This window comes from Melospiza melodia, chromosome 26, assembly GCF_035770615.1.
Source record: "Melospiza melodia melodia isolate bMelMel2 chromosome 26, bMelMel2.pri, whole genome shotgun sequence".
Taxonomy (NCBI): domain Eukaryota; kingdom Metazoa; phylum Chordata; class Aves; order Passeriformes; family Passerellidae; genus Melospiza; species Melospiza melodia.
This window is the reverse complement of record NC_086219.1, coordinates 4,809,135-4,836,653: the sequence shown is the minus strand read 5'-3', so window position 1 is coordinate 4,836,653 and position 27,519 is coordinate 4,809,135. Positions and strand designations below refer to the sequence as shown.

The 27,519-nt window shown below is 44.2% G+C and overlaps 3 protein-coding genes across 3 annotated transcripts; all 3 read right to left on the bottom strand.

Moving 5' to 3' along the window:
* Window positions 1-439: 439 nt before the first annotated feature.
* Window positions 440-7,601, bottom strand: LOC134429506 (atrial natriuretic peptide receptor 2-like). Its single transcript, XM_063176706.1, has 8 exons — window positions 7,558-7,601; window positions 5,946-6,177; window positions 4,607-4,741; window positions 3,935-4,109; window positions 2,643-2,741; window positions 2,150-2,241; window positions 930-1,067; window positions 440-460 (listed from the first exon to the last, which is right to left on the bottom strand). Exons 1-8 carry the CDS (start codon window positions 7,599-7,601, stop codon window positions 440-442), a joined length of 936 nt encoding a protein of 311 aa, XP_063032776.1.
* A 1,322-nt stretch (window positions 7,602-8,923) lies between these two features.
* On the bottom strand, window positions 8,924-15,319 carry LOC134429620 (chymotrypsin-like elastase family member 2A). Its single transcript, XM_063176860.1, has 8 exons — window positions 15,277-15,319; window positions 14,965-15,053; window positions 13,884-13,981; window positions 12,854-12,982; window positions 11,534-11,670; window positions 10,704-10,849; window positions 9,640-9,792; window positions 8,924-8,941 (listed from the first exon to the last, which is right to left on the bottom strand). The coding sequence occupies exons 1-8, from the start codon at window positions 15,317-15,319 to the stop codon at window positions 8,924-8,926; spliced, it is 813 nt and encodes a 270-aa protein (XP_063032930.1).
* Window positions 15,320-18,219: 2,900 nt separating this feature from the next.
* KIAA2013 (KIAA2013 ortholog) lies at window positions 18,220-23,493 on the bottom strand. Its single transcript, XM_063176761.1, has 2 exons — window positions 22,506-23,493; window positions 18,220-21,523 (listed from the first exon to the last, which is right to left on the bottom strand). The coding sequence occupies exons 1-2, from the start codon at window positions 23,470-23,472 to the stop codon at window positions 20,664-20,666; spliced, it is 1,827 nt and encodes a 608-aa protein (XP_063032831.1). The 5' UTR covers window positions 23,473-23,493; the 3' UTR covers window positions 18,220-20,663.
* Between the last annotated feature and the right edge of the window lie 4,026 nt (window positions 23,494-27,519).

Below are 27,519 nucleotides of genomic sequence, written 5' to 3'. Positions count from 1 at the left end.
GATGGGACTCTAGAAATATGAAATACAATACAATGATTGGTGACCCCGATGTGATGGAGGTATGCAGCCTGAAGAGCTGTGGAAAATAGGACAGCCTGAGAGCTGTAGCAGCCTGAAGAGCTGTGGAAAATAGGACAGCCTGAGAGCTGTAGGAGCCTGTAGAGCTGTGGAAGATTGTGTGTATTGTACTTGTGTGGTGTATGAGGCCTTTGAGTCTGGGGATAAAACATGTATTGTAAAGGAAATGAATATATTGTACTTGAATATCTATATTGTATTTGAATACATCTGTTAGTAATAGAAAAAAGGGGGAAATGTAGTGAGAGTCCTATGTATTGGATAAGTGGGTCCTAGTTGCTCTAAATGAGCCACAGCTGTGAAGTCCTTAGTTGGGCAGCAGCTGTGGCTTGCAAAGATAACTGGGATGAAAGGGGTTGGGTCAAGAGCCCAGGAGGAGCCCCTGTGAAGCCATGAGGAACAGCACAGCAGAGAGGAGCTGCATGGTAGAAAACCAGCTAGAAGGTATGGACTTTAGAATAACATAACAATAGTATGGGACTCGAGAAATATGAAATACAATAAGATAGCAACTATGCACATTAGGGCAGTTTTGCACACATTAGAGCAGTTTTGCACACAGCAGAGCTGTTTTGCAAATGGCAAAGTTGGTTTACACACAGCAGAGTTATTTTACACACATTGGAGCAGTTTTACACACAGCAGAATTGGTTTACACGTATTGGAGCAGTTTTACACACATTAGGAGCAGTTTTGCACCCATTACAGCTGTTTTGCACCCATTACGGCTGTTTCACACACAGCAGAGCCCCCTCCTTGCAGGCAAATATCCAATTTCCACAAGTCCCAGCCTGCAGTGAGTGCTGTGTTCTCTCCAGGAATCTCCCCTAGCCCGATGTTCACCTCCTTACTTGTTGGACAGATCCCTGGCTGCTTCCCATCTTTTCTTTCTTGGAGATTGCTGGGTTCCAGTGGCACACCAGGCTGTCATTTTGAACACTGTAGTTCTTGTTCCCAAGGAGCCAGTAGGTTTTCATTTTCCCTTTGCCCTGGACAAGAAAAGGAGAGAGGAGAAAAAGCTGTTTTCATGCAGAGTGAAGCAGAGCAGGAATCTTTATAGCCAGAGCTACTCCCTGTCCTGCATTTCTTATCTCTCCTCTCGTAAATGGCTGCTGATTAGGGAAAGAATTATAATTTTCATATATTTTACATGTTTTTATTTTTATTTGTTTTTAAATTATAAATTATAAATTATTAGAATTTACTATATTTATTATATTATTTATATTTATATTATTTATATTTTAATTATTATTTTAAATATATATTATAAATTATCTATATTATATATAATATATTTTATATATTTTATATATATTATATAAATATAATGTATATAAAATATATAATGTATATATGTATTATATATAATATATAATACATATATCTATTATATATATAATATAATATAATTTGTATTTTTATATTTATATTACATTAATATTTATTTATAATATTTATTATTTATGTAAATATATAAAATAAATATATATTAAATAAAATAATATAATAAATATATAATAAATAATATATATTAAATAAATATAATATTATTTATTATTTACGTAAAATATATAATGCATAAATATATATTATATATATGATAATTTATAACATTATTATAATCTATTATATTTTTAAAATATTATTTATGAATTGAATTATGAAGTATATTAAATCATAAATTATATCATAATTTATGTGCAGTTTGAGTGCTAATAATCTTTTCTGTTCAGAGGTCACTGCCTTGCTGGTCACTGGCAGTGTTGCTAAGGGTTTAAAATAAGCTTTAACCCATGTGTCTTTGACTGAATCCTCAGACTTGGGGCCACACTCCTGTGGTTCCATGCAGGTGCAGGCACAGCAGGCATATTTCAAAGCACACAGAACACTTTTTCTTCAACTTTGGGGAGTATTTGTGCAGCCACTTGCAATTGAATTAGCTAAAGAACCTTGGGGACACAGTTAAAAATTGATGTGCTCTTCACAGAAGAGCAATGGCCAAACCTATAATCTCCTCCCTATCCCATTAGATGCCTTTATTGTTGTAAAGTTACAGAAAATCTGTTACCTTGACTTCAATTTCTCCTCTCAGCTCAATTTCATAGGCATCATCTGTGAGAAGGGCTTCGTACGTAGCAGAACTGATGTGGATCTTCTGTGCTAGGATTCAGAGCAGAGCAGGAATTGATGATTCCCTGAGTCCCAGAGAAAACACAATCCTACCTTCTTGCCTGTTCCTGTCTCATCATAAAAACCATGCAGTTCTCTTGAATAAAGCCTTTTTTACTCTTTCTAGAATCCTGCCTCTCACCTGTTCCTGTGTCACTATAAAAACTGCGTGTGGTTCTCTTGAATAAACCCTTCTTTGCTCCTTCTACAATCCTGCCTGTTCCTGTGCCATTCTCAGCCCTCAGTGACACTCCTTCTCCTCCACAGACCTTATTTCCCACTTGGCTGTGCCTGATGTGAGGGTGTTGGGGATTTCCTTGCCCTGCAGAGCCCCGGAGGTGCAGAGGGCAGGTGTGGGTCTGGCTGGGGGGGGGTCCTGCCCAGGCACTTACGCAGGCTGGTGGATTCCATGCGTGAGGCCGTGTTCACAGTGTCCCCAAAGAGGCAGTAACGAGGCATCTTGTAGCCCACCACTCCAGCCACACAGGCTCCTGGGAAAACACGAGAGACCCCAAAAAGGAGCGAGTGGTAAGAAGCAGTGAGAAGTAAGTGCAGGACAGTGTCAAATGCCAGCACCTTTGCCAGTCGCTCTGCGTCCTCAGAGAGATTTGGTGACTGGGAGTGCTCTGTGCATCTGGGGCCTGGCTGCACAGCAGTCACCTAGTGAGAGAAGTCTCAATTTGATTCATGTCCTGGATTGCCAAGCAAAATGTATTCTATTTGCCATCTGGATGGCAGTTGTCTTCTGTTAGGTGGGCAGTTTTCCTTATCTTTTCCACAACCACTCCTCCCTCCAAGGAGACATCTCCTGATAACAGCTGTTGAATGTCACTGCAAGGCTGATAAGAACTGCAGCATCCCACTGGGAGATGTGAGCACAGAGGGAGGAGCCAAGCATTCCTACCTGGATATAATCTGGAGATTGTGAAACACCAGGTCTGGGAAGCAATTTAGAACTGGGGATATCACCACCAATTGTCTTGGTTTGGAAAGACAGGTGTCTGCTAAGGAAGGCAGGAACCCCCCCTGAAATGGAAAATGTAAACCTCCTCCCTCTGAATTGCTATAAATTTTAAATTAAGGGGCTCTCAGGCAAAAATATGGGAGCAGGAAATAACAGTTCTTTAATAGGGAAGAAAATAAAAAGGTAAAATAAACAATGCAGTAAAACAAAACAGCACTGCCAGAGTCAGAACCCAACCTGACACCCTGTGGGTCAGGCTGTTGGCGGCAGTCCCATTGGAATTGTGGCTCAGCCCTCCTGCAGTGTCAGGGGTGGCTCTGCTGGAGCAGGGATCCTGGAGAAAGGTGCAGTCTCTGCCTCTGAAGATCCCGGGGAAGAGGCAGCTGCTGTTCCTCTGGGAATCCAGTGGAAATCTATCTAGTTGTGCTGGTGTTCCAGAATCTCCAGATTATATCCAGGTAGGAATGCTTGGCTCCTCCCTCTGGGCTCACATCTCCCAATGAGATGCTGCAGTTCTTATCAGCCATGCAGTGACATTCAGTAGCTGTTATCAGCAGATGTCTCCTGGTTGTGGAAGAGATAAGGAAAACTGCCCACCTAACAGAAGACAACAGCCATACAGATGGCAAACAGGACACAATTTGCTTGGCAGGCCACGACATTCTAAGTGACTGTTCCCTGTTGTGTTTTCCTGCTACCCTCACCCCATCCCTGTGTTACCTGTGTGGATCCCAGCCCTGAGCTCCAGCCTGCCCCGTGGCATGTGAGGGATCACCACCTGCCTCACAGCTGCCACCAGGTCCAGGGACATCTTGGCAATCTCATCAGCATGTCTGCTGCCATTCCTCTCTGGCAGGCCACTCACCACCATGTAGGCATCCCCAATGGTTTCCACCTGGTAGGAAGGGACAGTGACACTAAGTGGCAGGCACTGAGCTTGATAGGATAGGGATAAAATGTTTTTGAAATCATGGAATATTCAGGGGAGTTGGAAAGTGTGACGCTGTTCACAGGGGTCTTAGGATGAGGGAAGAGATGAGGATCTGACTCCATGTTTCAGAAGGCTTGATTCATTATTTTATGATATATATTACATTAAAGCTATACTAAAAGAATAGAAGAAAGGATTTCATTTTCCTCCATAGAAGAATGCGAAACAATAAGTTATTTATATAAAGTGTGTGAGAAAATTAATTACAAAAACATAAACATCAAAAAACTTAGAAAAACTTAAAAAATCAAAGCAACACTCGCCAAAATGTGGTGTAGGATGGCAGGTCTTGTGTTTCATGGATTTGAACTCCTGGCCTGGGTTATTTGGTACTCAGCAGAAAACAGAGTAAGAAAGATTTCAGCAGTTTGCAGATCCCTCTCCTGTGGGTTTGTACTCACCTTGTACACATCATAAGACTCAATCCTGGTGTCAAAGCAGACGTAGAGGTTGTTGAGCATCTCCACCACTTGCAGGGGAGTACAGGAGGCAGCAATGCTTGTGAAGCCCACGATGTCAGAGAAAAAGATGGTCACCTGTCACAGGAGAAGGAGAGCATGAGGAGTTTGGGGATTTGTGAAATCTTGAGCCTAAGCCACAGTCTGCACCAGTTTTGCACAGCTCAGTAAAAACACTCCTAAATTAACAAGTTCTGACTCTCAATTTTTCTCTACTACTTTGAAAGATAAAATTATTCTTATCTCCAAAGCTTAGCACCTGCACTTCTGTGAATACCTCATTTGACTAAAAGTCAAATGCTTTGAATCTTGTGAGTAGCGATCAAGAGACTTCTTGTAGAAGTACGGTCTCATTTTCCTTTAAAAATTATTTAAACTGTGATAGGGATAAAACTAGATACCAAAGAACCCTGTGAAATAAAATCTCAGTTGCTGGCTCCTCTCTTGTTGAATTAGAAAATATTAACTGGGTTTTGTTTCATTTTCAAATGGTGTTTGTCATGATCAAGTAATTTACAGAAAAAAATAACTTAAAAAAATAAAACATAAAGAAAGAATAGAATTGAGGAAATGTGTGCTGCAGCTGTTGGCAAAGAATTTTCTTCTCTGTGCTGTCTGAATTGTGTCAGTGTTTAAACTCAAATCATCCTTGCTAATACCAATTAATCTGGAGGGGCCACCTTGTCTCTCTGCCTTGGTTCAGCACTTTTGATGTCATGACTATTGTGGATTATAATTAATTGTGCAATTACAGGTTGTTGTTTTGATAAAGATACCTACAGATTAAATGCAGACATTTTGTACTGCGTTTCACAGCTGAAAGTAAGGGGGTGTCCAGGGAAAAAGAGAGAATAGTATTGCAATTATTGTAGCAGGAGGATTCAGGGCACAGCTGCTAAATTCAACACTGGCAGCAGCAATTCTTTTATTAGTGATATTTTATAAGGAGGAGATTGTTTCTTCCTCCTATGAACTCACGATCCAGTGGTGCTGGCTGTTGTGGGAGGCTTCTAAACAGCAAGACAATTTGCCAGTATAGGATATTTGGTGTCCAAAGCTATGAATTTGGAAATCTCAGCTCTTCTTCCTTCCCCACCAGCCTGGGTGCTCCATGGCACGCTGCACAGCTCTTTCCAAAAGCCATTGGGAATATTTGGATTTCCATCCACGCCCGACTCCAGCTGCAGCCCCAGGATGCTCAGAACTGTGACAAGGTAGGTGCTGTTTTAGGGGAATAAATACTTTTATACCCTTGGTGGCAACATCCTTTGCATTTTCTCACCTGGTCATAGTTTTCTGCCTCAACTTTTTGGCATTTCCTGAGCTGCTTGGCCACAGACTTTGGCAGCATCTGGTGCAGGAGGTCCTCAGCCAGGCGCCTCTCCCTTTTCAGGTCCTCTGTCTTTTCCTTGAGGTTCCTGGCATAATTGTGGATCCAATCTGTCATCTGCTTGAAGGACACCAGCACAATGGGGTAAACGAGGCAGGCAACCACCAGCAGACTGATCTTGAGGCTGGTTGTGGACAGGATTTCCCTGGATTTCCTGAGCAGCTTTCCCTGCCCCTCCTGCAGCACACAGCTCTGTGCGCGATGCAATCCCCTCGCCGTGGCTTCCAGGGACACAAAATCACCCAGGGATGGGGTGAAGAGAGGGATTCCTTCAAAATGGGTGAAATGCAGGGACAGATTGACATTGTCTGTCCAGCACTTATGTGCAGTCTCTGAGGAGAAGAGAGCATGGCTCAGAGTGGCAAAGTGCTGGTGCAGAGTGGTTTGGAGGCTCACAGGGGCTGGCACTGGCTGGGATTTGAGCACAGCTTCTCTGATTTGGAGCAAGAGTTTGAAAGCCACCGTGTCTGCCCAGTCAGGATTGTGTCTCATGGCTTGGACATCCTCATGGGGACTCCTGAAATGCTCCAGCAGCTCAGAGATGGCTCTGGACAGCACCTGCCTGGCCTCAGCACCCCCTGAGACGTTCAATTTGTGTCTCAGGTCAGCTGTGTAAAACCTACAGATGGAGATTTTCTCCTCCTTGCACTGGCAATCCTCACAGTACAGCTGTGCTTCACTTGCCATGCAGAGGGAGTTTAAATTGCCCAAAAGGTGGGAATGGAATGATGTGTTCCTTGCTGGGATGGGATGATCTGCTGCTGGGAGCAGCCAGCTGTGCCTCTCCTGCTGCAGGACAGAGATGAGGTGAGCAGCCCAAAGCTTTTCACAGGAGGAAAGCTCCTCAAGGGCTTTGCCTGTGTCTTTCCACATTTCCAAGCTGTTGCTCAAATCGAAAGAAATGGCCCCAAGGAGGCTGCAGAGGGAGACCATGCATGCTGTCAAAATCCTTTGAACTGTTCTTCTACCACCAGCATTGGAAGAGGGAAAACACCTAAAAAAAAAAAAGAATTAAAAAAAATATTTAAAGAAACCAGTGGCATTGTCTGATCTTAAGAGTGTTTCTTCCAGCTCCTGTAACCACAACTGTGTTATTTTATATATCACTAACAGTGGTATTTAACAATTTCAATGCATTCTGAAACAAAGCAAAAGGTTTGTGCCAGCGTGGCAGCTGACAGTGCCCACTCTGAGCTGAATGACTAAAAAAGGAGCTGAGTTCTTCACCTGAATGACTAAAAAAGGCCCAGCAGGGCCATGGGGGAGACAGGTCTGCCCTCAGAGCCGGCTCTTGCTGTAAGAATCCACAGCTGGAGGGGCTGTTTGGGGGGAAAAGGGGAAGAACGTGCGGCGATAGGATGCAAATAATGCGAACAGCGCAAATCCCCAAACACCCAGCGCGAACAACTAAACAACTATTTAGTGCCATAGAAATACAACAGCTTGCCCTTGCTAGATCCGAGATGCCGGGTGTAAAAGCTCTCTGTAAAAGCATCACACTCACCTGCAGGGACCCGCGGGCTGCTCTGCTGCCTTCCCTGCGGGCATCCCCGGCTCCAGCAGCGCCACCCCGGCCTCAGGCTCCTGCTGCTGCCTCCCTGCACCTCCTCCCGAGCCCCTGCAGGTGCTTTTGGTGATGCTCTGACCCTTCCCCCTGCCCACGCTCTGCAGAGGGGTGTCAGAGCCCAGGACATCCCTCTGGCTGCCCTGGGGGAGTCCAGACCCTGGAGGGGGCTCGGAGACCTTGGCATGGAGTCACAGACACCTGTGCCTTTGGTTTTAACCCATGGAAACAGTTCCCAGCTTTGTGCGAGGATTTACAAGCCACAGGAGTTTGAGAAGAGTGATAGTTAATTTGTCACAGGGTGAAAAAGTAGAATTTTGGGATTTTAGGATGGGGGTTCAGTAGGCAAGATGGAGGGATCTGGGTGTGTCCTGTCCTCCTTCTTCTTCTTCTTCTTCTTGTCCTCCCTCTTCTGCTGTGATGGTGACACTTTTGGATTGGTTTAGAGCAGAGGCAGAGTGTCTAACATAGGTGATAGGTGTTAGTTAATCCACCAATACGAGAGGTTTATGTCCAAAAAAGAGGCAGAGGAGTCCCTTTCTGGCCTTATTTCAATCAAGGGAGAGGCCATGGGGCATTCCCCTGGGATCTCTCCAATTTTTGGAAGATGCAGCCTCCTTTTTATCCCAATTTCCCAGCCACATTTCCCTTCTCTCTTTCCCCATTTCTGAGGTACTTGAGAGGTTCAGACTTCCCAAAATGCCTGATCCCAAAGATTTCCCTCTAATGTATAACCCTCCCTTTTCATTTTTAATTCTAACTGAATTTAGGGATTTTTCTTCCCCACTGTTTCTTTCATCTCTCAATGTCTAATTTCATTTATCAGCAAACCTAAAGTTCATTTGTAAAAGCAAATCTCTTTTTCCATTCATCAATCAGTGGAATCCTTCCCATTGTTTCCTTTAGCTTCCAGATGATGGTTTTATCTACCAGCAGACCCACAGCTGGTTTGTAAAGACAAATCCGCTATTCCTCTTATAGGTATTGGAAAATTATTGTAAATGAAGTACACGTAGTTTTGAGTATGAAAAGCTAACACCACCCCAAGGGCAGGGACTGTGCCACAAACCAACGTGCCACACAGATCTCAGCAGGACAAGGAAAATACCCAGTGTTATCCCCAGATACGGGCTCTGGGCTTGCCAACAGTCAGGAAAAAATGACAGAGACACATTTGTTTTTATCATGCGAAAAATGCAGTTTATTTAACTAGCATTTGGTTTAATAACTGTATTGGTAAAAGTGTAATTTCACAGGATTTTTTGATCACAGGTCATTTGGTATCTCTCATCCAGGTCTCAGTGGATTAGTAGCTTGCCATAACCTATAAAAATGTAAAACAATTGAAAAATCAGATCATGAGCTGCAGGAATTCGTGAACAGTATGTGCTGTGTCCAAGTCACAGGATTTAAATAAGTGAAATAAGATTTTTTTCTCCTTAAAGTTCATATTAAATTAAAAGATGTTTGACATTCCAGACTTGAGCTGCATGTTCTACCCTTTAGGATGCAATTGCAACAATCAGTGCATTGATGAATGCAAATTTGAGCAATCACTTCTGAAATATATGGTCAATCTTTAGGACTGCAACAAAGCTCTAGGATAAGGGGAGAATCCATTCCTACTATCAAAACTTATAATTTGATATCTGTTTCAGAGGAGGATACTTTGAATTGGTAATGATTGAATCAGGAGGGACACAGCTCCCTTAGCAGGGGGCAGAAATCTCAGTGAGAGAGCCCCAGCACAGCCAGCTGTCTGAAATATATGGTAAATTTTTATGACTACAATATAGGTCTAGGAAAAAGGGAGAATGCATTCCTACTACTAAAACTTATTTGAATAAACGAAAAAAAAATTTATATCTGTTTCAGAGGAAGATACTTTGAATTGGTAATGGTTGAATCAGGAGTGACACAGCTCCCTTAGCCGGCGGCAGAAGCTCCCAGTGAGGATTTCTGCCCAGCCAGGTGTGTGGATGTCACCCTGTTTTTTAACTTTTTTGTGCAGCAGCTGCTCACCTGCTGGATCCAGCTGTTGTAGGCAGAGACCCTGGTGAACACAGAGGGTTTGTGGTAGTAGTTGCAGCTGATGGAGGAGCCGAAGCTGACGATGCCGTGCACTTCCCAGGTGCCATCAGCCCTCTGGCAGTTCAGCGGGCCACCAGAGTCACCCTGGCAGGAGGGGGAACAGAGTCAGAGTGTCAGCAGCTCCTCTGTGGGGGTTTTTAACCTTTCCTTCCCATCAGGACTGTTTGCTCAGTGTCAGCACATTTCTCCTCGCAGAGAAAAGCAAGGCGCGATTCTTCCCCAGGACATTTCTGGGTTTCACATTCTCTGAACCTCAGAGAATGGAAAAGCAATTCTTATCGTTTGCTGTGCCTGTGCTTGTGCAAAAGTAGGATGCAATATGGAGATTGTTTACCCACAGTGATGGTGCTTTGTTTCCTTGGCCTATCAGGGCCAGGTGTGTGTGTGTGTCAGGACTGTCGCTGACGAGATTCTGTGCAGTGTGTGCAGAGTTAAGTGCTTAGCAAATTCAGTTTAGATTTAATGTAATATAATATAGAATAATATAGTGTAATAAAGTAATTAATTAGCCTTCTGATAAGATGGAGTCAGATGCATCATTCTCTCCCCTCATCAGGGATCCCTGTGACGGTGGTCACAGGGGTTTTCAGGGTGAGACAAGAGACAAGAACGTTGACTTCATATTCAGAAGGCTTGATCTATTATTTTAGGATATATATTCTACATTATAACTATATTAAAAAGAATAGAAAGAAAAGTTCTCAGAAGGCTAGCTAAGCTAAGAATAGAAAAGAATGAATAACAAAGATCTGTGTCCCAGCAGAAAGTGAGAGCAGCTCTGCCATGAGTGATCAGTAAATCCAAACACCTACAAGAGATTAATCGTGGATCTACCTGTTGCATTCCACAGCAGCAGATAACCATTGTTTACACTTTGTTGCTGAAACTTCTCAGCTTCAGCAGGAAAAACCCTAACAAAGGGATTTTAATGAAAAGATGTCTGTGACAGATCCCAAACTCAATAATCTAAACCCAAGCCCTGAGAGTGGACTCACGCTGCAGCTGGAGATGACTCCATCCCCACCAGCACAAACCATGGTGGATTTCACAGTGGTTCCCCACCAGGAAGAGCTGGAGCAGGTGGCATAATTCACCACCAGCAGACGGCCTTGCTGCAGCTTGTCAGGAAGGGGTCCATTAGCTGAGAGAGAGCAGAAACACAGAGTCATGGTGGCAGCTGGCACTGAAGGGAGAATAAAACTGCTCTGCTAAATGGTGTCTGGGTACCATCACTCCAGGTGAGGCACTCCACAGGGGCTATATCAAACGAGAAGCTGTTATAGGTACGAGTGTCCCTTAGTTCCATTCTTTCATATACGCCTTCACTCACTAAAAATTTGCATTCCATTAAAAACAGTCTCATTGTTAGAGAAACAAAGAGCTGCTCTATTTTCAGGAGTTTGCAATTTACTTATCCCTCAAGGAATTCCCTCTTGAGCCAAGCTGACACCTCTGCTCAACTCTGGGATTTCCTTCACTTCACATGTATTCCCTTGTGTGCCTTCAGGCATTCATCAGGTGTGTTGGGATTAGCAAATGCACGTGTCTGCACACTACTAACATTTGCATTACAATAGCTCCTAAAAGCTCAATAAAGGCCCCTCAGGTGCATTACCAGCTCTGTCACAAGGAAAATAAATTTCAAAAAGAAAAATCATAATGTGTGAGTGAAGTGGGGCCTAATATAATAAACTACCTCACTACACTGAGCTTCAAGGGGACGTTGAGCGCCATTAACAATCTTTGCCATCAACCTCAGATGAGAAGGAGCTTCTGAAAGGTGTTTTTTGTTATTTCATGGTTTTGCAAATGGCCAAATACTCACTCTGCAGTCTTCCCCAGCCAGTGACATAGCAGGGAGTGTTGGCGGACAGGATGGTCTGGGCAGCAGGCAGGCAGGCCAGCTGGATCTTGTCACTCAGGGTGACGTGCTGAGAGAGCTTGATCAGAGCAATGTCGTACCTGTGGTCACATGCGCACGGTGGGGGAGAGAAAGGGAAGGTGAAAAGGTTTCAAAAATGGATTAAAACACAGCAGCCTGAGTACTCAGCAGTCACACAGCACCTGGCCTATGTCACTGTGGTATTTTCTGAAAAATCCCTTTGCCAGGATTGCTTCTCCTGGGAAGCTGAGATGCCTCAGAGAAAAATGTAAACAATAATTGTCTGATTGCTGCTGCTGTGTTTGGCTGCTTTGGAATGGTGCTGGGGGTTCTTTACCAACAGGTGAATATTTGATTGGTTCCATGTAAATTGTTTTTAATTAATGACCAATCACAGTCCAGCTGTGTCAGACTCTGAGGAGTCAGTCATGAGCTTTCATTATCATTCTTGTTAATAATGGGAATGACTATTAACAAGGATGATAATTCTGATGTATCGTTCTCTTTCTTTAGCATAATTTTCGTATAGATATGATATGATATGATATGATATGATATGATATGATATGATATGATATGATATGATATGATATAACATAACAATGACCCTTCTGAGAACATGGAGTCAGATTCTCATCTCTCACAAACACCACAGGCCTATTCCAAAGAGAAGCAAGGGAGCAAAGGGGGCAGTGCATGAACAGCAAATATTCCTGCACCCCAAAGAAATTCATGGCAAATTCATGGACTGGGAGGCTGTTCCCTGCAGAACTGCCTGTACTCCTGATGGAAGAGAGCTGTCTTTTATAGTTTTTTTCGCCAAAACCATGTTAGGACTCCAGTCTAAGGACTGGAACTGAGGGGATTTCTTTGTTACTGCCCTTAGCCTGCAGCAGGACACAGGGGTCCTTCAGCCACATGGATATTAGTGATCCATAACTCTGTATCTGCTGCTGGTAGGAGGGCTTCAAAGAATGCTGTATAAAATCCTTCTTTCCCTTTCATTGTACAAGAGATATCACTGCATGTAACAGCTTCGGACCCAAGCATGAACATGAAAATGGCTTCTGGAAACATTATTAATTAGTAAAAAATCAATATTGTTAATTGCTTTGTATTCTCTGAGGGGGAAGGTAGAAACTGGACACGAACAGGAGGCTCTAAACATTAATTTAATTACCATAACTCCAGATGGTTGGGATTCAGGCAGTTTGATTTTTACCCTCCACCTAAAAACTGAAAAAATACCTTCCACCAGCTTACCCATTGGCAACATTATTTGAATTCCAGTTCCTATGGACAATGATCTTTGATGGAGAAACTGCAACTGATCCTGCTTCCGTAGCTGACAGGTCGTATTTTCCAATCAGCACTTTGTAGGTCATAGTAGAGCTGGGCAAGAAAAGGATGAACACTCAGTTGTGTTATACAGCTGCACCTTTGGCTCCTGGGAGATTCACTGAGAACAGCCCTGGCTGCAATCTCTCATCACAGGCAGGTTTGTCTGGATCGAGCCAGTGATTTGCTAAGGGCAAAGATTTTGTTCTGGACTTGATAATTATTTAATCTCTGAGCTGTCCTCTCAACTCCTGCTCAAGGCTTCTTTATAAACTCAAGGTGCCTCTAATCTTTGCAATATTCAGCTCACATTCTTCAATGCAGTAACAATTTGGACTTTCTTTTTATAACTTCAATAATAAATAACAGTGTGACAGATAGAATACACAGGATTTATAATTATAACATGCAGCCAATCCTTCATGTTTCATATTATATATTTATAATATTTGCTACAAATTAATGTTACAATAACCCCAGAGCAAAATGGGGTTGTGTTTGTGGAAGCAGCTTTGATGATGCAATGACAGTGCTGTACCTGATCATTTGTTTTCCACACAATATGAAGATTTTACTGAAAATTATTTGTATATATTCAACATATTTGTGATTATTTCTTCAGGGAGTGGATTGATTAGTTAACTTGTGGATCTCACTGGCATATATTACAGAAACAGACAACACAGCTGAATTTTAATAGCAGCTTGAAAACAGAAAGATGTTTGTGGTTTGTTTATGGAAATTAAGAATATATAATTCAGGTAACTGGGGTTTTTTCCTCTTTTACATTAGGAAAATAAAGAGATGTCATTCTCCTGACTTTTAATCAAAAGATATGATGCAAAACTCAGAGCTTTCAACTGGGAAAGGGTAAACTGGCATTGATATGGTTTTCACTCATTTCTTTCTGCTCAAGTGCTGCTTCCTGGGTCAGATTTACCTTCATTTTACTCACCTGATGCAGTGGGCAGCTGTCATCACCCAGTTGGTGGCAATCAGGGTTCCCCCACAGGTGTGACTCCACTTGCCATTGGAATAGTATTGAAGGGAGACCTGGGATCAAGGAAACAGGTAAGGTTCAGGCTTTTACTTACTCATTTTTCATCACTGTGCTTTGTTCCTGCACCCAGAACACAACTTGATGATGGTGGAAAGCTTTGGAGTTCCCAACTCCTGGCCACAGAAAGGTTTTTCCTCCTTCCCTATCATCCAAAGCTTGATTTTTAAAATACATCTTGCTTAAATAGCCCGAGTCTACTTGACTTAAAATGAGAGCCTGCAGGAATGTCACAGCACATGCTGCAGTCAGTAGGGCCAAAATACAGAATTTCAGGAGATTTAAGCATTCTCCCATGTCAGTAGGGCCACAACACAGAATTTCAGGAGATGTAAGCATTCTCCCATGTCAGTAGGGCCACAACACAGAATTTCAGAAGATTTAAACATTCTCCCATGTCAGGAGGGCCACAATACAGAATTTCAGAAGATTTAAGCTTTCTCCCATGTCAGTAGGGCCACAATACAGAATTTCAGAAGATTTAAGCATTCTCCCACACAGAGTAGCATCATTCCACATCATTCCACTTCAAGCATCTGCCCATACACAGTAACACCATACCACATCAGAGAGCTTCAAGCTTTTTGCTCTTTAGCCCAACATTTTACCCCCCTCATGTCCATGCATTGCACCCCTCTGTTCCCTTTGGTGGTTTGTCAGTCCCTGGGCACTCCATGGCTCACTGCCTTCACTGCTGCTCACCTGTTTTCAGAGCTGTGCCCACGGGGGATGAGGCTCTGCAGCAGCCCCACTCCCAGTGACCACAAACTGTGCACCTGCACATTACCAGCAAAATGCAGCACATTCAGAGCTTTTTAAAGAAGATTGGAAAGTTCAGGCTTGATCAGAACAGAAGAGACAAAAGGTGTCAGGCAAGATGCATCAAATGGAATTTAAGAGGTGGTTTTGCTCAGTTCGGTTGTGCTGTGCAGAGGCAGCACAGCCCCAGCAGTTGCAGAGAAAGCACAGAATCACCAACCTGCCAGGGCCAGCTGTATGGCCTTGCATTTTCCCCTCCAACAACTCTGGTCACAAGAGGTGGGTAGGAAGGAACCCCGCAGCCAAAGGCTAGAAGACACACAAATAGGATGAAAGAAGGTTTAGAAAAATATCTGTAACATATCCAATAGCACAGCACCCAGTTATTCTTTCAAGAAACCCTTGTAATGAACATCCTCTGCTGTATTTTTTCCTTTGAAGTAGAATGTTCAATTTGTCTAGAAAAGGAAAGCTGGTTTTCGATTTTAATTAACTTGATCATTTAAAATTAAAGCAGAAGCTGGGCACGTACCTGCAGAGGCCAGAGCTAACAGAGCAAAGAGGATTCCAAGCATGGTGCCAGTTGCTGGTGATGGAGGCTGAAGGCTCAGCTCCATGCCATTTTATACAGTGTCCTTTATCTCTGGAACACATGACTTCAAATGCAGAGCTATTCCAATATCAATAGAAAACTTGTATCAGTGTGGAATAATTATCTATGTACATAAAATCCTCATTTAGGTGGACCTTGGAGACAGGCTATACAAACAACTTGGTTAAATATAATTCCAAATTTGATGCTTATTATCTGTAGCAGCTGTGTGCATTTCCATTGCCTTGAAATTTCATCACAAGGTGTCCACAGAAGGATAATGTTAAATTAATTATTCTAACACTTGGTGATATGTCAGCAGTAAGTGACTGATCTGTTGGGACAGTGATAGATTTGGATGTGTTGGGGTTGCATTCGTTGATATCTAGAGGCTCCCCTCCTACCTTACTTTTTGTACAATTATACAACTCCTTGGGATTTGATTTTGGTTTGGGGTCTTGGCTTGCTTTTGTTTTGTTTTGTGCGCAACTGAATGGTATCTACCACATTGTACTGACTGAAAACCTGTATTTTCTTTCCCAGATCAAGTTGCAACGTGCTTCAGCACACCAGACTTCTTCAGCAAAGCAGACTCCAACCACTTTGAAGTGGAACTTCAAGCTTTGAAGCAATACTTCAAGCCATACAAAGAAACAGCTGTCCATGAAGAAGCTGAAATCCTGGTATGCTGTGGTGAGTCAGACTCCATTCCTTTCCTATTTCCCTTTGTTCCCTGAAGAGAACAGGGTTCCCTGCAGCATTGCAAGTGAGCCTGTGCACCCCCAGAGCAGAACTATAAAACACTGTGAGCTTGTTAATGAGAAGAGCAAAACACTTCTACCCACAAATGACAAAACAGGCAAGAGCAGCATTTACACCACTCCAGAGATGCTGCCACAAAAAGAAGTGTCTTAATTCATTACTGACATTTGAGATCAGTGACTAGATATCAATGCTCTCACTTGCCCCTTTTATCTTTTTTCTTTTTTCTATTTCTTTTTACTTCTACTACAGGAATTTTCCATCCTCTCTCACCTTTCCAGCCACCAACCATTCTCTGGTTATTTGAAAAAAAAAATTCCATCCCATAAACCAGGACACTCATAGAAAACCAACTTACTAGAATGGAAACAAATATCATAATGCCAGTTTTACAACCAGAGTTGTGTTGCACACAGACACCAAACAAGGGGCTCAAAAATGCTGAAATAAATCTAATGTTTAATGTCAAGATTAATAAGCAGCATAAAACCTGATTTCCAGAGCTTCCATTCAGCAGTAGATACTGTGCTGGATGAAAGATGCCTGGAGCACACATGTGGAAGGCAGGAACACAGAATGCTTTGCTGTTTTATCTGCTTCTCAAGAATGTATTTTCCTACCCAGACAATAGCACTTGAGGAAGCTGCACTTTGAATTGCAAATTGCATCAACCAAACCCTGTTCTGGCATCTTGTATTTATTATCTGTCAAAAGCAGAAACCAGGATTAACAGTGCAGAATTGAGATTCGAAATTTTTTTCCATTCATTTGTTGGCTCTTTTCTTAGTGTCTGCATTTACAAGCTAAACAATGTTATGCTGCTCAGTTTAACTTCCACGTCACTGTCATTTTCATGAATTCCAACTAAAAGTATAAATTTCAGATGGTCAGTTACTATTTTAACTTGCTTTGTTTGTTGTGTGCTTGTAAATGTGGAATTTTGTTTAGTTCTTTCAGCATTTCTGCATTTCACAAATATAATCTGCTCTCTTGCATAGTGTAAATAGAGAAATGCTGTTTCTTTTTCCCCTTCTTCATGGAGGAATTCTGAAACTCTTCTTTTGTTATGGAGGAAATTCTCTCAGGAATCATAATATATTTAATGTAAACAAATATAACTTTGTGCTCTCTTGCATGCTGTAAATAGATAAATGCTGTTTCTTTTCCCCTTTCTTCATGGAGGAATTCTGAAACACTTCTTTTGTTATGGAGGAAATTCTCAAGGAATCCTAATATATTTAATTTTAGACACTCTCAAAGCTGTTTTGTGTTTTGTTTTGTTCATGCTTTATCCATCTTTTCCAGGCCTGAACAGTTTTCCTTGGGCTCCATGGGTGTCAGGCTGCTGGCAATTCTGCCAGGAAATATCAAAATGGCTCAGCCTCCAGCTGATACCATGTTGGCTTGGAAAGAACCCCCTGGAAGCTCTTATCATCTTCATGCCAGATATCTCACAGAAACTAAGCAGCTCATGGAACTTTGGTGAGAAAGAGAAGGAGATTCTGGTATGTTCTGTTAAAGCAAATAGAAAATATCTCCTTTAATACACAATGTACCTGTGTACAACTTAAGTGAACTCTGTTGCTTCCTTATCTTTATTCCCTTGAAGGGCAGTAACTCTGCTGTACTAATTTGTAAACTGAATTTTCTGCTGAAAACTTAGACATTGAAATCTGCTTTCCTGAGGGATGTTTTTCATCTGCAACCACAGTAACCCCTCTGAAAATCTGAAGTTAAATCTTGACCCAGTTTTATCTTGGGACCACCAACTGTGCCAAATTTATTACTTGCTGGGTGGCTGTTAAAACTGCTGCTTGATGATTCCCTGGGATTGTTTCTGTGTTCTTCAAAGTAAAGCTTGGCCTTCATTCCTCAGGACAGAACAAGGTTATAATGAGCAAGAAAATGGAGATGAGCTTTACCCTGCGTGTTTTTGCCACTTGTTGTGCCTTCCAAATTGTCTTATATCCATTTATATATTATTTTCCACACTGTATTTGAAGTCAAAACTGGCCACAGATGTAACATAAGGCCCTGCTTATCTCAGCTGGGTGGGGAGCAACAGCAGGAGAGAACAGACACAAACCCAACAAAAACCCCAACCACACTTGAGCAGTCAGATTAGACTGAAAGGTATTTATTTAGAAACAACAGCTTTGGTATTTTAAAACCAAACAACCTGTAAGTCACTAGAAAGTGGGGTGTCTTCCCCCATAGCCAAAACAAATCAATGCACAAAGTCTCAATAGGCTTAGAATAGGAAACCTGTAGGTCAGCATTTCCAAGTGCATATCCAGAAAACAATTTCATTAAATTGATTTTGCACTCTACAGTCATAAAGGCTGAAAATCCTGTTACCAGAACTTATTGACAGTTAAGACTGTTAGATATTGACAGTTAAATTGACTGTTATTGAAGTGGAGGAAAAATTAACATACTCCCCCTCCCCCCAAGCAATAAATTACAAACTGTATACCAGAAAGGAAGTTACACTAAAGTTTTCTAGTTAACTCTCAGAAGGGAATCATTATCCTTTATTTTTCTGTAGAAATAAAAAAAACCAAAACCAAACAGATCAAAATATCCAAGGTCTTAGTATATCTTCAAGTATTTTCACCAAATAGATTACTCCTAGGGAACTGAACAGCTTACAGGGAAAGGACACATCTGTTACACAAGCTTCTGGGATAAACAGTTGAATCACCACACCTTCCAAGTCTCAGATTCCTGTAATAGCAAGGCACAGAAGGATTGTTGCTTTCAAATGCTCCTTGTTCTCAGCTGCAATATTGCCAGGTGTGTTGTGCAAATGGAGGCTGAAAGCAGGACTAAGTTCACTTGGACAAGGAATGGAACAGGGTGTTATTTCAAGACCATCTATCTTGCTTACTGCTACAGATTCTGAGCTCCAGCTGCTTTCCACCTCTTCCCTGTTTCTGGAATGAAGTTCTGCATCACCTTCATTTGAAGTAGGTCCAGCTGAGAGGAGGCAGCAGAGCTGTGTGCTCTGCAGTGCCCAGGAGGATGAGGAGCCAGGTCAGCCCTGCTGTGGCTGTGCAGCCTCTGGGCACTTCAGCGGGCAGAGTCGGGGACAGCCACCTGCAGCAAGGGTTAACAGGTCACTGGTAAAGGCAGAAGGCAAATCTTGGAGATGACAAAGGCAACTGGATAGACAACAGTGAGAGGACACAATTACATAATTCCAAGGACACATTTCAGGGGTGTTACACAATAACTGACACCACCTCCTAACCCCTTCCTCCCTTTGCACTGAGGTGCTGATCATGATCAGAGGCTTCTAACTGCACTTGTCTGATTTACATTTCTATCCTACCTCTTCCTAGTTTGTCTGGCTACAAGCACCTCCCACTCAATCTTTTATTGGATCAAAAGTATTCAGACCTGCTTGGGATCAGGCTTGAACTCCAGTGCTCAAAATGACAAAACCAGTGAGCTGACAGGAAAACTTCCAGCTCACTTTCAAGACCCCTTACAGTCGTCAAGATTGGTTCAATACCTTCTGTTCAGCCTTAGCTATCCAAAATCAAATTTGATTTTATAATCTGGAATAACAGTACAATCTATAGCTAGAACTTTTCCTCTGACAGCTGTTTAACTATCAGCTCCTTTTTTTTCTAAATGAAAGCTACATTTAACTCAGTTCAGCCCTCAGGAGGGAAGCCTCTGAACAGCACAACTAGCTCACACAGCAAACCAGTCTGGTCTTGCATTTCCACTTCATATCAACACACAATCAGAAATTCCCAGTTCTAAGAACAGAACTCACCATCTACTGTCTATTCTGTGCTAAGTTTTTACAGCAAATAAGTTTTCCAAGGCAACTCAGAACAACTTGAAATTCTTTACACCCAGGTAAGATCAGCTTGGAGCTCTGGCTCCAGAGCTTGGAGCCAAAACCTTCAACTCACAGTAAAAAGCACTCAGGACTTTCCTTAGCACAGCTTTGCATTTTGTCTGACTGGGAGAAACACCAATTCAGCTTCCTCCCAAAATGTTGGTGGTAAGTGTGGTGTGATGGAGGGCTGCACAGTGTTTATAATATGAACACCTACCACAAGTCCCAGCAAGTCAGCAGCTTCACCTCCAACACCAGCCTGCCTTTGGGTGCTGCTGTGGACACCTCACACATTCAGAGCAGGCAGGCAGGTGTGCAGGTCTCCACACAGCAGTACAGACAAGAACAGCAGCTCTCTCACATGCCTTCTGGACAACAAGAATCATCACTTCATGACAGCTGCAACTGCTGGCACAGAAACAAGCCATGTCCTACACTGATGTGGGAAAAGGACAGAAAGCTGTGTCTGCCTCCACCTGCAGCCTCACAAATGTCTAAGGACAGACAATGAGTTTATCTTTTATCTTTTCTAACGATTCTGATCCCTACTGCTCCAATCCCTGCCCTAATCCTCCTTGCAAGAGGTCACAGATTGCTTGTTTCAAGAGAGACTGAAAATCCTCACAGTCCAAGAGAGAGCCTGCTCAGGCACAGCTGACACAACATCAGGCTGACAACACCCAGAGGACAGCAGCCAAAAGCAGCAGTTTTATACCTTACTCCTGAAGAGGGGCTTGGCTCCTGGCCCACAATACTCGTTGTAGATGAGTTTGAACAGAAACAAATGAAACAAAGTAATTAAGGAGGCCACACTGAACCAGAACAGGAAGGGTAAGCCTGGGTATTGCTTGGCCATGTGTTCCTCATGAGCTAGAATAGCTTTTAGGTGGAGTGTGTGTCTCAGGTCCTGCAAGTGGACCAGATCTGTTGAGATATACAGCAGTGGTGTGATGGGTTGGGTCACCATGACAGGGAAGGTGTGGCCTCGTGCCTCTGAGGTGAGCTCCACGGGCTCGTTCATACAGCCTGCCTCACAGGCATACAGTCTGACAGGCTTCTCCTGGAACTTCACAGACACATGCAAGAAGGGCTTTCCTTCAGCATCCAGGAGAACAGCTAAACTGATCAAGTCCTTGTTGTAATGGATGCCACGTAAGGAGTAGCTGTTATGGAGCACGTCAGGGTCAGCCTGAAACTGAAGGTGGTTTTCTGTGAACTGCAAACCCCCAAAGCTGAGCACCATTCCCTGCATCAGCCCGTGCACTCCAGCTGCCACAAGGCCCTTGCAGCCCCGTTTTTGGAGAGTCAGCTTCCACAGGTCTGAGAGCTGCAGGATCTGGGTGACACTGGTCAGCCTGGGTGGCCACAGGTTCTGGGCGTGCATGGTGGCGTGGCCACTGAAGCAGTGGTCAGCATAGTTCAGGCTGGCCTCAATCCTCTCCCTGTCCTCACCAGCAAGGAGAGGGTCCAGCAGGGGGGCTGGCACAGTTGACAGCACGTAGTAGAGGGTCATGTTGACAGTCTCGCTGGATGGGGTGTGAGCATCTGTGATCTTCCTCATTTCAATCCCTGCAGCAAAAGAAAGCAAGCAATAATCAGGAATTAACTAGAAGGAAAAGAAGATCAAACACGCACACTGATGTTCAACATGGTGTTCTTTATCCATAAAGCACCAAAGTGTGTCACACTGATTTTTCAAGATTTTCTAAGCCTTCTGATGTTTACATTCTTGTAAGGAACTTTCTCACACACTTTCTGTAAATAACTCATTGTTTTGCATTATTTTATAGAGGAAGAGAAATTTGATGGACTGTTGGTTCGTCCAGTGTCATTGGAGAGGCGGCACTGTCACCCTCCAATCCACTGTCACTTTTAGAAAACTATAAATGTTGGAATCAGAAAATAAACTTCCCTTCTCCACCTTGAGAGCAGCAGTGTGTGCACTCATGTTGTTTCGTGTCCTGTAGTACCAAAAGTGAAATGTTTCCTTGTGTTTGTCTAAGATACTCTCTCTGCTGCTTGGCAGTTTGAGAGCCAAGCTCCCACTAAAGACAAAGCTAACTTAATATACAGATGCCTTACAGGCCTGTCATCATGACTCTGCAAGAATGATCTGTCAAAAGAACATAATCTTTTTATAAAATAACAAGTTCTACATTATTTGGTCAGCTACTCTTTTATGTAAGACATTAAAATCTTAAGAAAAAGCATCTTTGGAGAATAGCCCTTAGCCTCCATGCAGAATCTGTCTTTTATGCTATCACTAAAGGTCACTTTATTTCCAACTGACATGCAGGGCAAATCAGTGAAGTTCCTGAAGCCATGAAAAGCAGCACACACAGAATAATGATTATAAATGTTCTTCTATCACTTTCTATACATGGTCAGGTGTACTCCAGTTTAAGATAAGCTGGGTTCCAAACCAGAAATGTTGTTTCACTAACCCACAACTCATCAGGAAGACCAGAGCCTCTGGAGACCTTACAGCAACCAGGAGCTTTCAGACACTCTCTAAAGCAACCCCATGGAAGCTAAGCATCACTTTCCTTACCTGAAATGAACAAGTCAGACCAGGTCTGCTGGTGCTCCTGGAAAAGATCCTCCACCCCCATCTGCATCACCTCCAGCATCTCTTTCTTGGCCGCCTCCCTCAGCTTGCTGAAGGTCTCCTCCAGCCTGGACACCTCGATGGGCTCCGACGTGTACACCACGGACAGCAGGGTCTCGTCAAAGTGCGACTCGGGCGCGACCTGCACCCGGCTCACGAGTTTCTTGGCAGCCACCACCACCAGCACCACCTTGGGGCTGCCGGCCAGCAGCAGGCGGCCGGAGGAGAGCAGGAACTGCCGCTCCTCCACCTTCTCCAGGCTGGTGGTGAAGCGCCCGCCCGGCACGGAGGCGGCGGCGGGAGCCGAGGCCTCGAAGGCGGCCACCCGCGCGGTGGGGTTGGCGATGCGGATGCGCTGCAGGTAGAGGTGCGGCCGGCTCCGGTGTGCCACCACCTCCTCCCGCACCGTCACGCAGTCCCCGGAGCCGGGCCCGGTCTGCACGCAGCGCAACCTCCGCACGGCCCCGTCCCGCAGCGCCGCCAGCGCCGCCCGCGCCTCGCCGCGCCCGCCCAGCGCCCTCAGCCGCACCAGCGCCGGGTACTCGGTGGCGAGCGGCGCGCCCGCAGCGGGCCCCGTGGGCCGCACCCAGAGCCGCCCCGCCGACACGTCCAGCAGCAGGAACCCGTTCCCGGCCACCGCCAGCCCCGGGGGCTCGCCGGCGCCGACCGCCTCCTCAGGCAGAGGCAGCGCATCGCCGCGCTGGGTCTGCTCCCGCCAGGCGCCCGAGGCCGTCTGCAGGCAGAGCGCGGCGGGGCCCCAGGGCTCGGCCCCGCGCCCCGCGCCCCGCGCCCGCGCCGCGCCCAGGTACCAGTAGGCGACGAGCAGCAGCACCAGCAGCAGCAGCAGGCGCCGCGCCCAGCTGCTGGACAGCAGCCCCGGCAGCCCCTTCAGCCGCTGCTGCAGCCACATGGGCGGCGGCGGCGGGGGAGCCCCGGCCCAGCCCGTCCCGGCCCCGGCCCCGCCGCACCGGCCCTAGGCCGCCATGGCCGCCGCGCCACAGGCAGCGATTGGCGGCGCTTGGCGGCGCTTTGCGACAGCCGCGCCCTCCGGCCCTCAGGGGGCGCCTGGCAGGGAGACGCGGCCCGGCCCCGGAACCGCAGGGAAACGCCGGGAACTGCCGGGAACCTGGCTGGGAACTGCCCCGGAACCGCCGGGAACCCCGGAACTGCCGGGAACCTGGCTGGGAACTGCCCCGGAACCGCCGGGAACCCCAGAACTGCCGGGAACCTGGCTGGGAACTGCCCCGGAACCGCCGGGAACCCTGGCTGGCAAACCCCGGAACCGCCGCGAACCCCGGCTGGCAACAAGCCCGGAACCGCCGGGATCCCGGCTGCAAAACCCCGGAACCGCCAGCAATCCCGGCTGCCAAAGCCCCGGCTTCCAAGCTCCCGGTTTCCAACCCCCCCCGCTCCAGGTCCCCCTTTGCTCGGGGTTCCCGGCCCCTCCCGTTACCGGGACCCCTCTCGGCTCCGAGCCCCCCCAGCTCCGGATCCCCGGCACCAGGATCCCCCCGGCACCCCTGTCAAGCTCCCTCTGCGGTGTCCTCGGGCAGCTGCAGCCCAGGGCTGAGGTTCTCTGTCTCCTCCCCGGGTCACTGCACCGATCGAAAAGGCCTGGAGGGGTTTTCCGTAATTCCGTGGCAGTTTAGTGGCTTGCCACCATAGACTATGCAGGAAAGGAAGTTTTTTCTATCAAACTCTGTCCCACTGTGTCGTAAATAGAGGAACAAACTTCCTCGGGTGTCTTAGATGTGCACAGGAAAGCTTTGTATCCAGAGCAGTGCTCGAAAGACAAAACGAGTTTCAAGAAAGTCAGGCAGAAACACTGTGAGTTAAAGTCAAATGGGAAAATCTCAACCAGGTTGAGGCACTGAACTGGATCAAAAAAAAAAAGGGAAACAGAGGAGACACATTCTTAATTTCTTCCTGCGAATGAGCTGTTTGACTGGGGAGTGGGTGGGGAGAGCACTGGAATCCCAAACAGTGGATGAGACCCCATTCACTGCAGGTTTCAATGGGCTGGTGTCACTTCAGGACACGAAATAAAATGACACAGACACTGGAATCTCCAAGGTAAAAAGAAGGGTGTTTAATTTCTGACTAACATTTACAGATTTTGAAAAGAGCCAGTGGATTGGAGGGTGACAGTGCCACCTCTCCAATGACACTGGACAAACCAACAGTCCATCAAATTCCTCTTCCTCCAGAAAAGAATGCAAAACACTAAGTATTTACAGAAATATATAAATATAAAAATATATAATTATAAATAAAATATAATACATAGCCTATAAATATATAATATATAATATATAAACATCAGAAGACTTAGAAGAACTTAAAAAAAAAAACAAAACAGGCTGGTGGTGTCAGCTTTGAGGCTGCTGTGAGAGCAGAGCTCTGGCCCTTCCAGCTTTCAGGAAGCTGCTGCTCCCCCTGAAGCACGTGTTGCACGTACTCACTGGAACATCTGCATTGGCAGCTGGCTCTGCTTAAAAAGACAGGCAGCAGGCTGCAGCCAGCACACAGATGTGAAAAATGCAGATTTTATGATTGGCTTTTTGCAAATATTAAAATGAATGTTGTATGTGTTGTGTTAGAAAGTTATGCTGTGTTAATTCTCTTAAGTAGTGTGTTAGATACAGTTTTGGGTTATAACATAATGTTAAAATAGAAACTATGCTATGTAGGATACTTTTTTTTCTAAAGAAAGGATTTGAACAGACATAGCAGCCATAGGACACCTGAATCTTTCAGAGAAAAAGAATTTATTGATCCATTATCAGAAGAAACGAACTTCTTCCTGCCTCACTCAGGCCTGAAGATGCTGTCAGGATTCAGAGGAAGAAGCTGACACTGCCCAGACAGAATCCTGTGTTTGAATGGAATTTCTGCATCATGGATGAGGTGTATGAATATGCAACAGGCTGTTGCTTTTAAGGGTTAATCCTCTGTTAACGTGGGTCCTTTTCTGGGCTTATTTTGCCCAGAAAGAGATACCCAGACTGTCCCTAACTCTTTGTTTTTATTGTCTCATATTGTCCTAATCCCAATTTGTCCAAATTATTATTACTTTAATTATATTGCTATTTTTATAACCATTTTATTAAACTTTTAAAATTTTAAAAACAAGTGATTGGCGTTTTTCACACAGAGCACACAAAGAGGGGTAAATGTGCTTGCTGGGCTGGCATAGCTGCAGAATACAAAGCTGTCAAACAGAGACAGCCAGGGTATACAGCAGCATAAACAATGAGGCATTCATGGTTTGGAGTGTGCAAAACCACTTTCGTTTTAGACTGGAGAGATTTAACTTCATTAAAATGAGAAACTTGCAATTTTCAAAATCCACATTGAGTTGCAGATCTCAGTCTGAGGTCTGAAGGTGGAGGAGGGAACATCTAATGCTGTGGCTCCTGCCTTAAACTGTTGAAGCTGCTTCAGATTTATCACAAGATTTGTCTGAGCCTGGAAAGTTCTGAAGAAATCTAAAATGAAAGCATGTTCTTTTACTCGTTTGATTTAGGGAAACTGGCAGCTTTGCAAAGGAAGTTTACTGAAATCATCATCTTAGCGAGAGCTAGGGTTGTTGCCTGGAATGCTCATGGCTTCAGCATGACAACTGTTCTCTTTGCCTGGTAATTATGAGGGAATTCCTGCACTGGGGAGAAGGAATGGAAGGAAAAGTGCTTTGAACACACTCAAGAATATTCTCAGTGAACAAACAAACAGTAATGGGAATTCTTTGGGATGATGCTGTTATGGATCATGGAGAATATCTGTTAGATACAGTGTAACCCTTCCAATGTGCTTGATTTTTTGTTTCCTCCTCATACCTTCTTGTTTTGTGTTTGTTTTTAACCTGAACCCTGTTATATCTGTGATTTCTGTTGATTTAAAGAGATGATTTCCTGACAGGCCTCACATAGGATCTGTGTTAGTGGTAATTCATCCTGTGGGCTCAGAAGGGTTTCCCTACATCTAAACCTTACATTCACTGCAGTGCAGAAGTGACCATAAAGCAAATGTTAATTTTAAGATATTTAACTTATTAAGACAGGATTATTTTGTTTATTCTCAGGGGCAGAATGAATCTTGAAGTCTGGGAAACTTTCTCCATGAATGAGAGTCAAAGTCAGTGCTCCTGTGGGGGTCAGGGCAGCCCAGAGCAGACACAGAAATATTCCCAGTGCCCTGGGTTTCCACAGCTCAATGTCTGTTTGTCCCTCTGCTCATCCACTGCCTGCTGCCCGGCCCCACAGGATCCCACACCCCCGGTGTGAAAAACGCCAATCACTTGTTTCTAAAATTTTAAAAGTTTAATAGTAATGGTTATAAAAATAGTGTATAAAAATGGTTATAAAAATAGTAATATAATTTGAGTGATAATAATTTGGACAAATTGAATTATGACAATATGAGACAATAGAGTCAAAGAGTTACAGTCTGGGTACCTCTTTCTGGGCAAAATAAGCCCGAAAAAGGACCCACGTTAACAGAAGATTAACCCTTAAAAGCAACAGCCTGTTGCATATTCATACACCTCATCCATGATGCATAAATTCCATTCAAACACAGGATTCTGTCTGGGCAGTGTCAGCTTCTTCCTCTGAATCCTGACAGCATCTTCAGGGCTGAGTGAGGCAGGAAGAAGTTCATTTCTTCTGATAATGGATCAATAAATTCTTTTTCTCTGAAAGATTTAGGTGTCCTGTGGCTGCTATCTCGGTGCAAGTCCTTTCTTTAAAAAAAGTATCCTACACAGCATAGTTCCTATTTTAACATTTTGCTATAACCTAAAACTATATTTAACACACTACTGAAGAGAATTAATAGACCATTACTTTCTAACAGAACACGTATAATATTCACTTTAATATTTGCAAAAAGCCAATCATAAACTACGTATTTTATGATTAAATAAGCATTATTTCATGAATAAATAAGTAGAAAAATA

Coding starts and splice junctions, on each gene's coding strand:
- LOC134429506 (XM_063176706.1), bottom strand. CDS start 7,601: ATGCCCGCAGGGAAGGCAGCAGAGCAGCCCGCGGGTCCCTGCAG. Junction 6,178..7,557: donor CAGCCCGCGGGTCCCTGCAG/GTGAGTGTGATG, acceptor GTCCACAACCAG/CCTCAAGATCAGTCTGCTGG. Junction 2,242..2,642: donor CATGGAATCCACCAGCCTGC/GTAAGTGCCTGG, acceptor TCTGAATCCTAG/CACAGAAGATCCACATCAGT.
- LOC134429620 (XM_063176860.1), bottom strand. CDS start 15,319: ATGCTTGGAATCCTCTTTGCTCTGTTAGCTCTGGCCTCTGCAG. Junction 15,054..15,276: donor GTTAGCTCTGGCCTCTGCAG/GTACGTGCCCAG, acceptor TGTGTCTTCTAG/CCTTTGGCTGCGGGGTTCCT. Junction 10,850..11,533: donor TGGCTGGGGAAGACTGCAGA/GTGAGTATTTGG, acceptor GCTCTCTCTCAG/CTAATGGACCCCTTCCTGAC.
- KIAA2013 (XM_063176761.1), bottom strand. CDS start 23,472: ATGTGGCTGCAGCAGCGGCTGAAGGGGCTGCCGGGGCTGCTGTCCAGC. Junction 21,524..22,505: donor GTCTGACTTGTTCATTTCAG/GTAAGGAAAGTG, acceptor CTTTTGCTGCAG/GGATTGAAATGAGGAAGATC.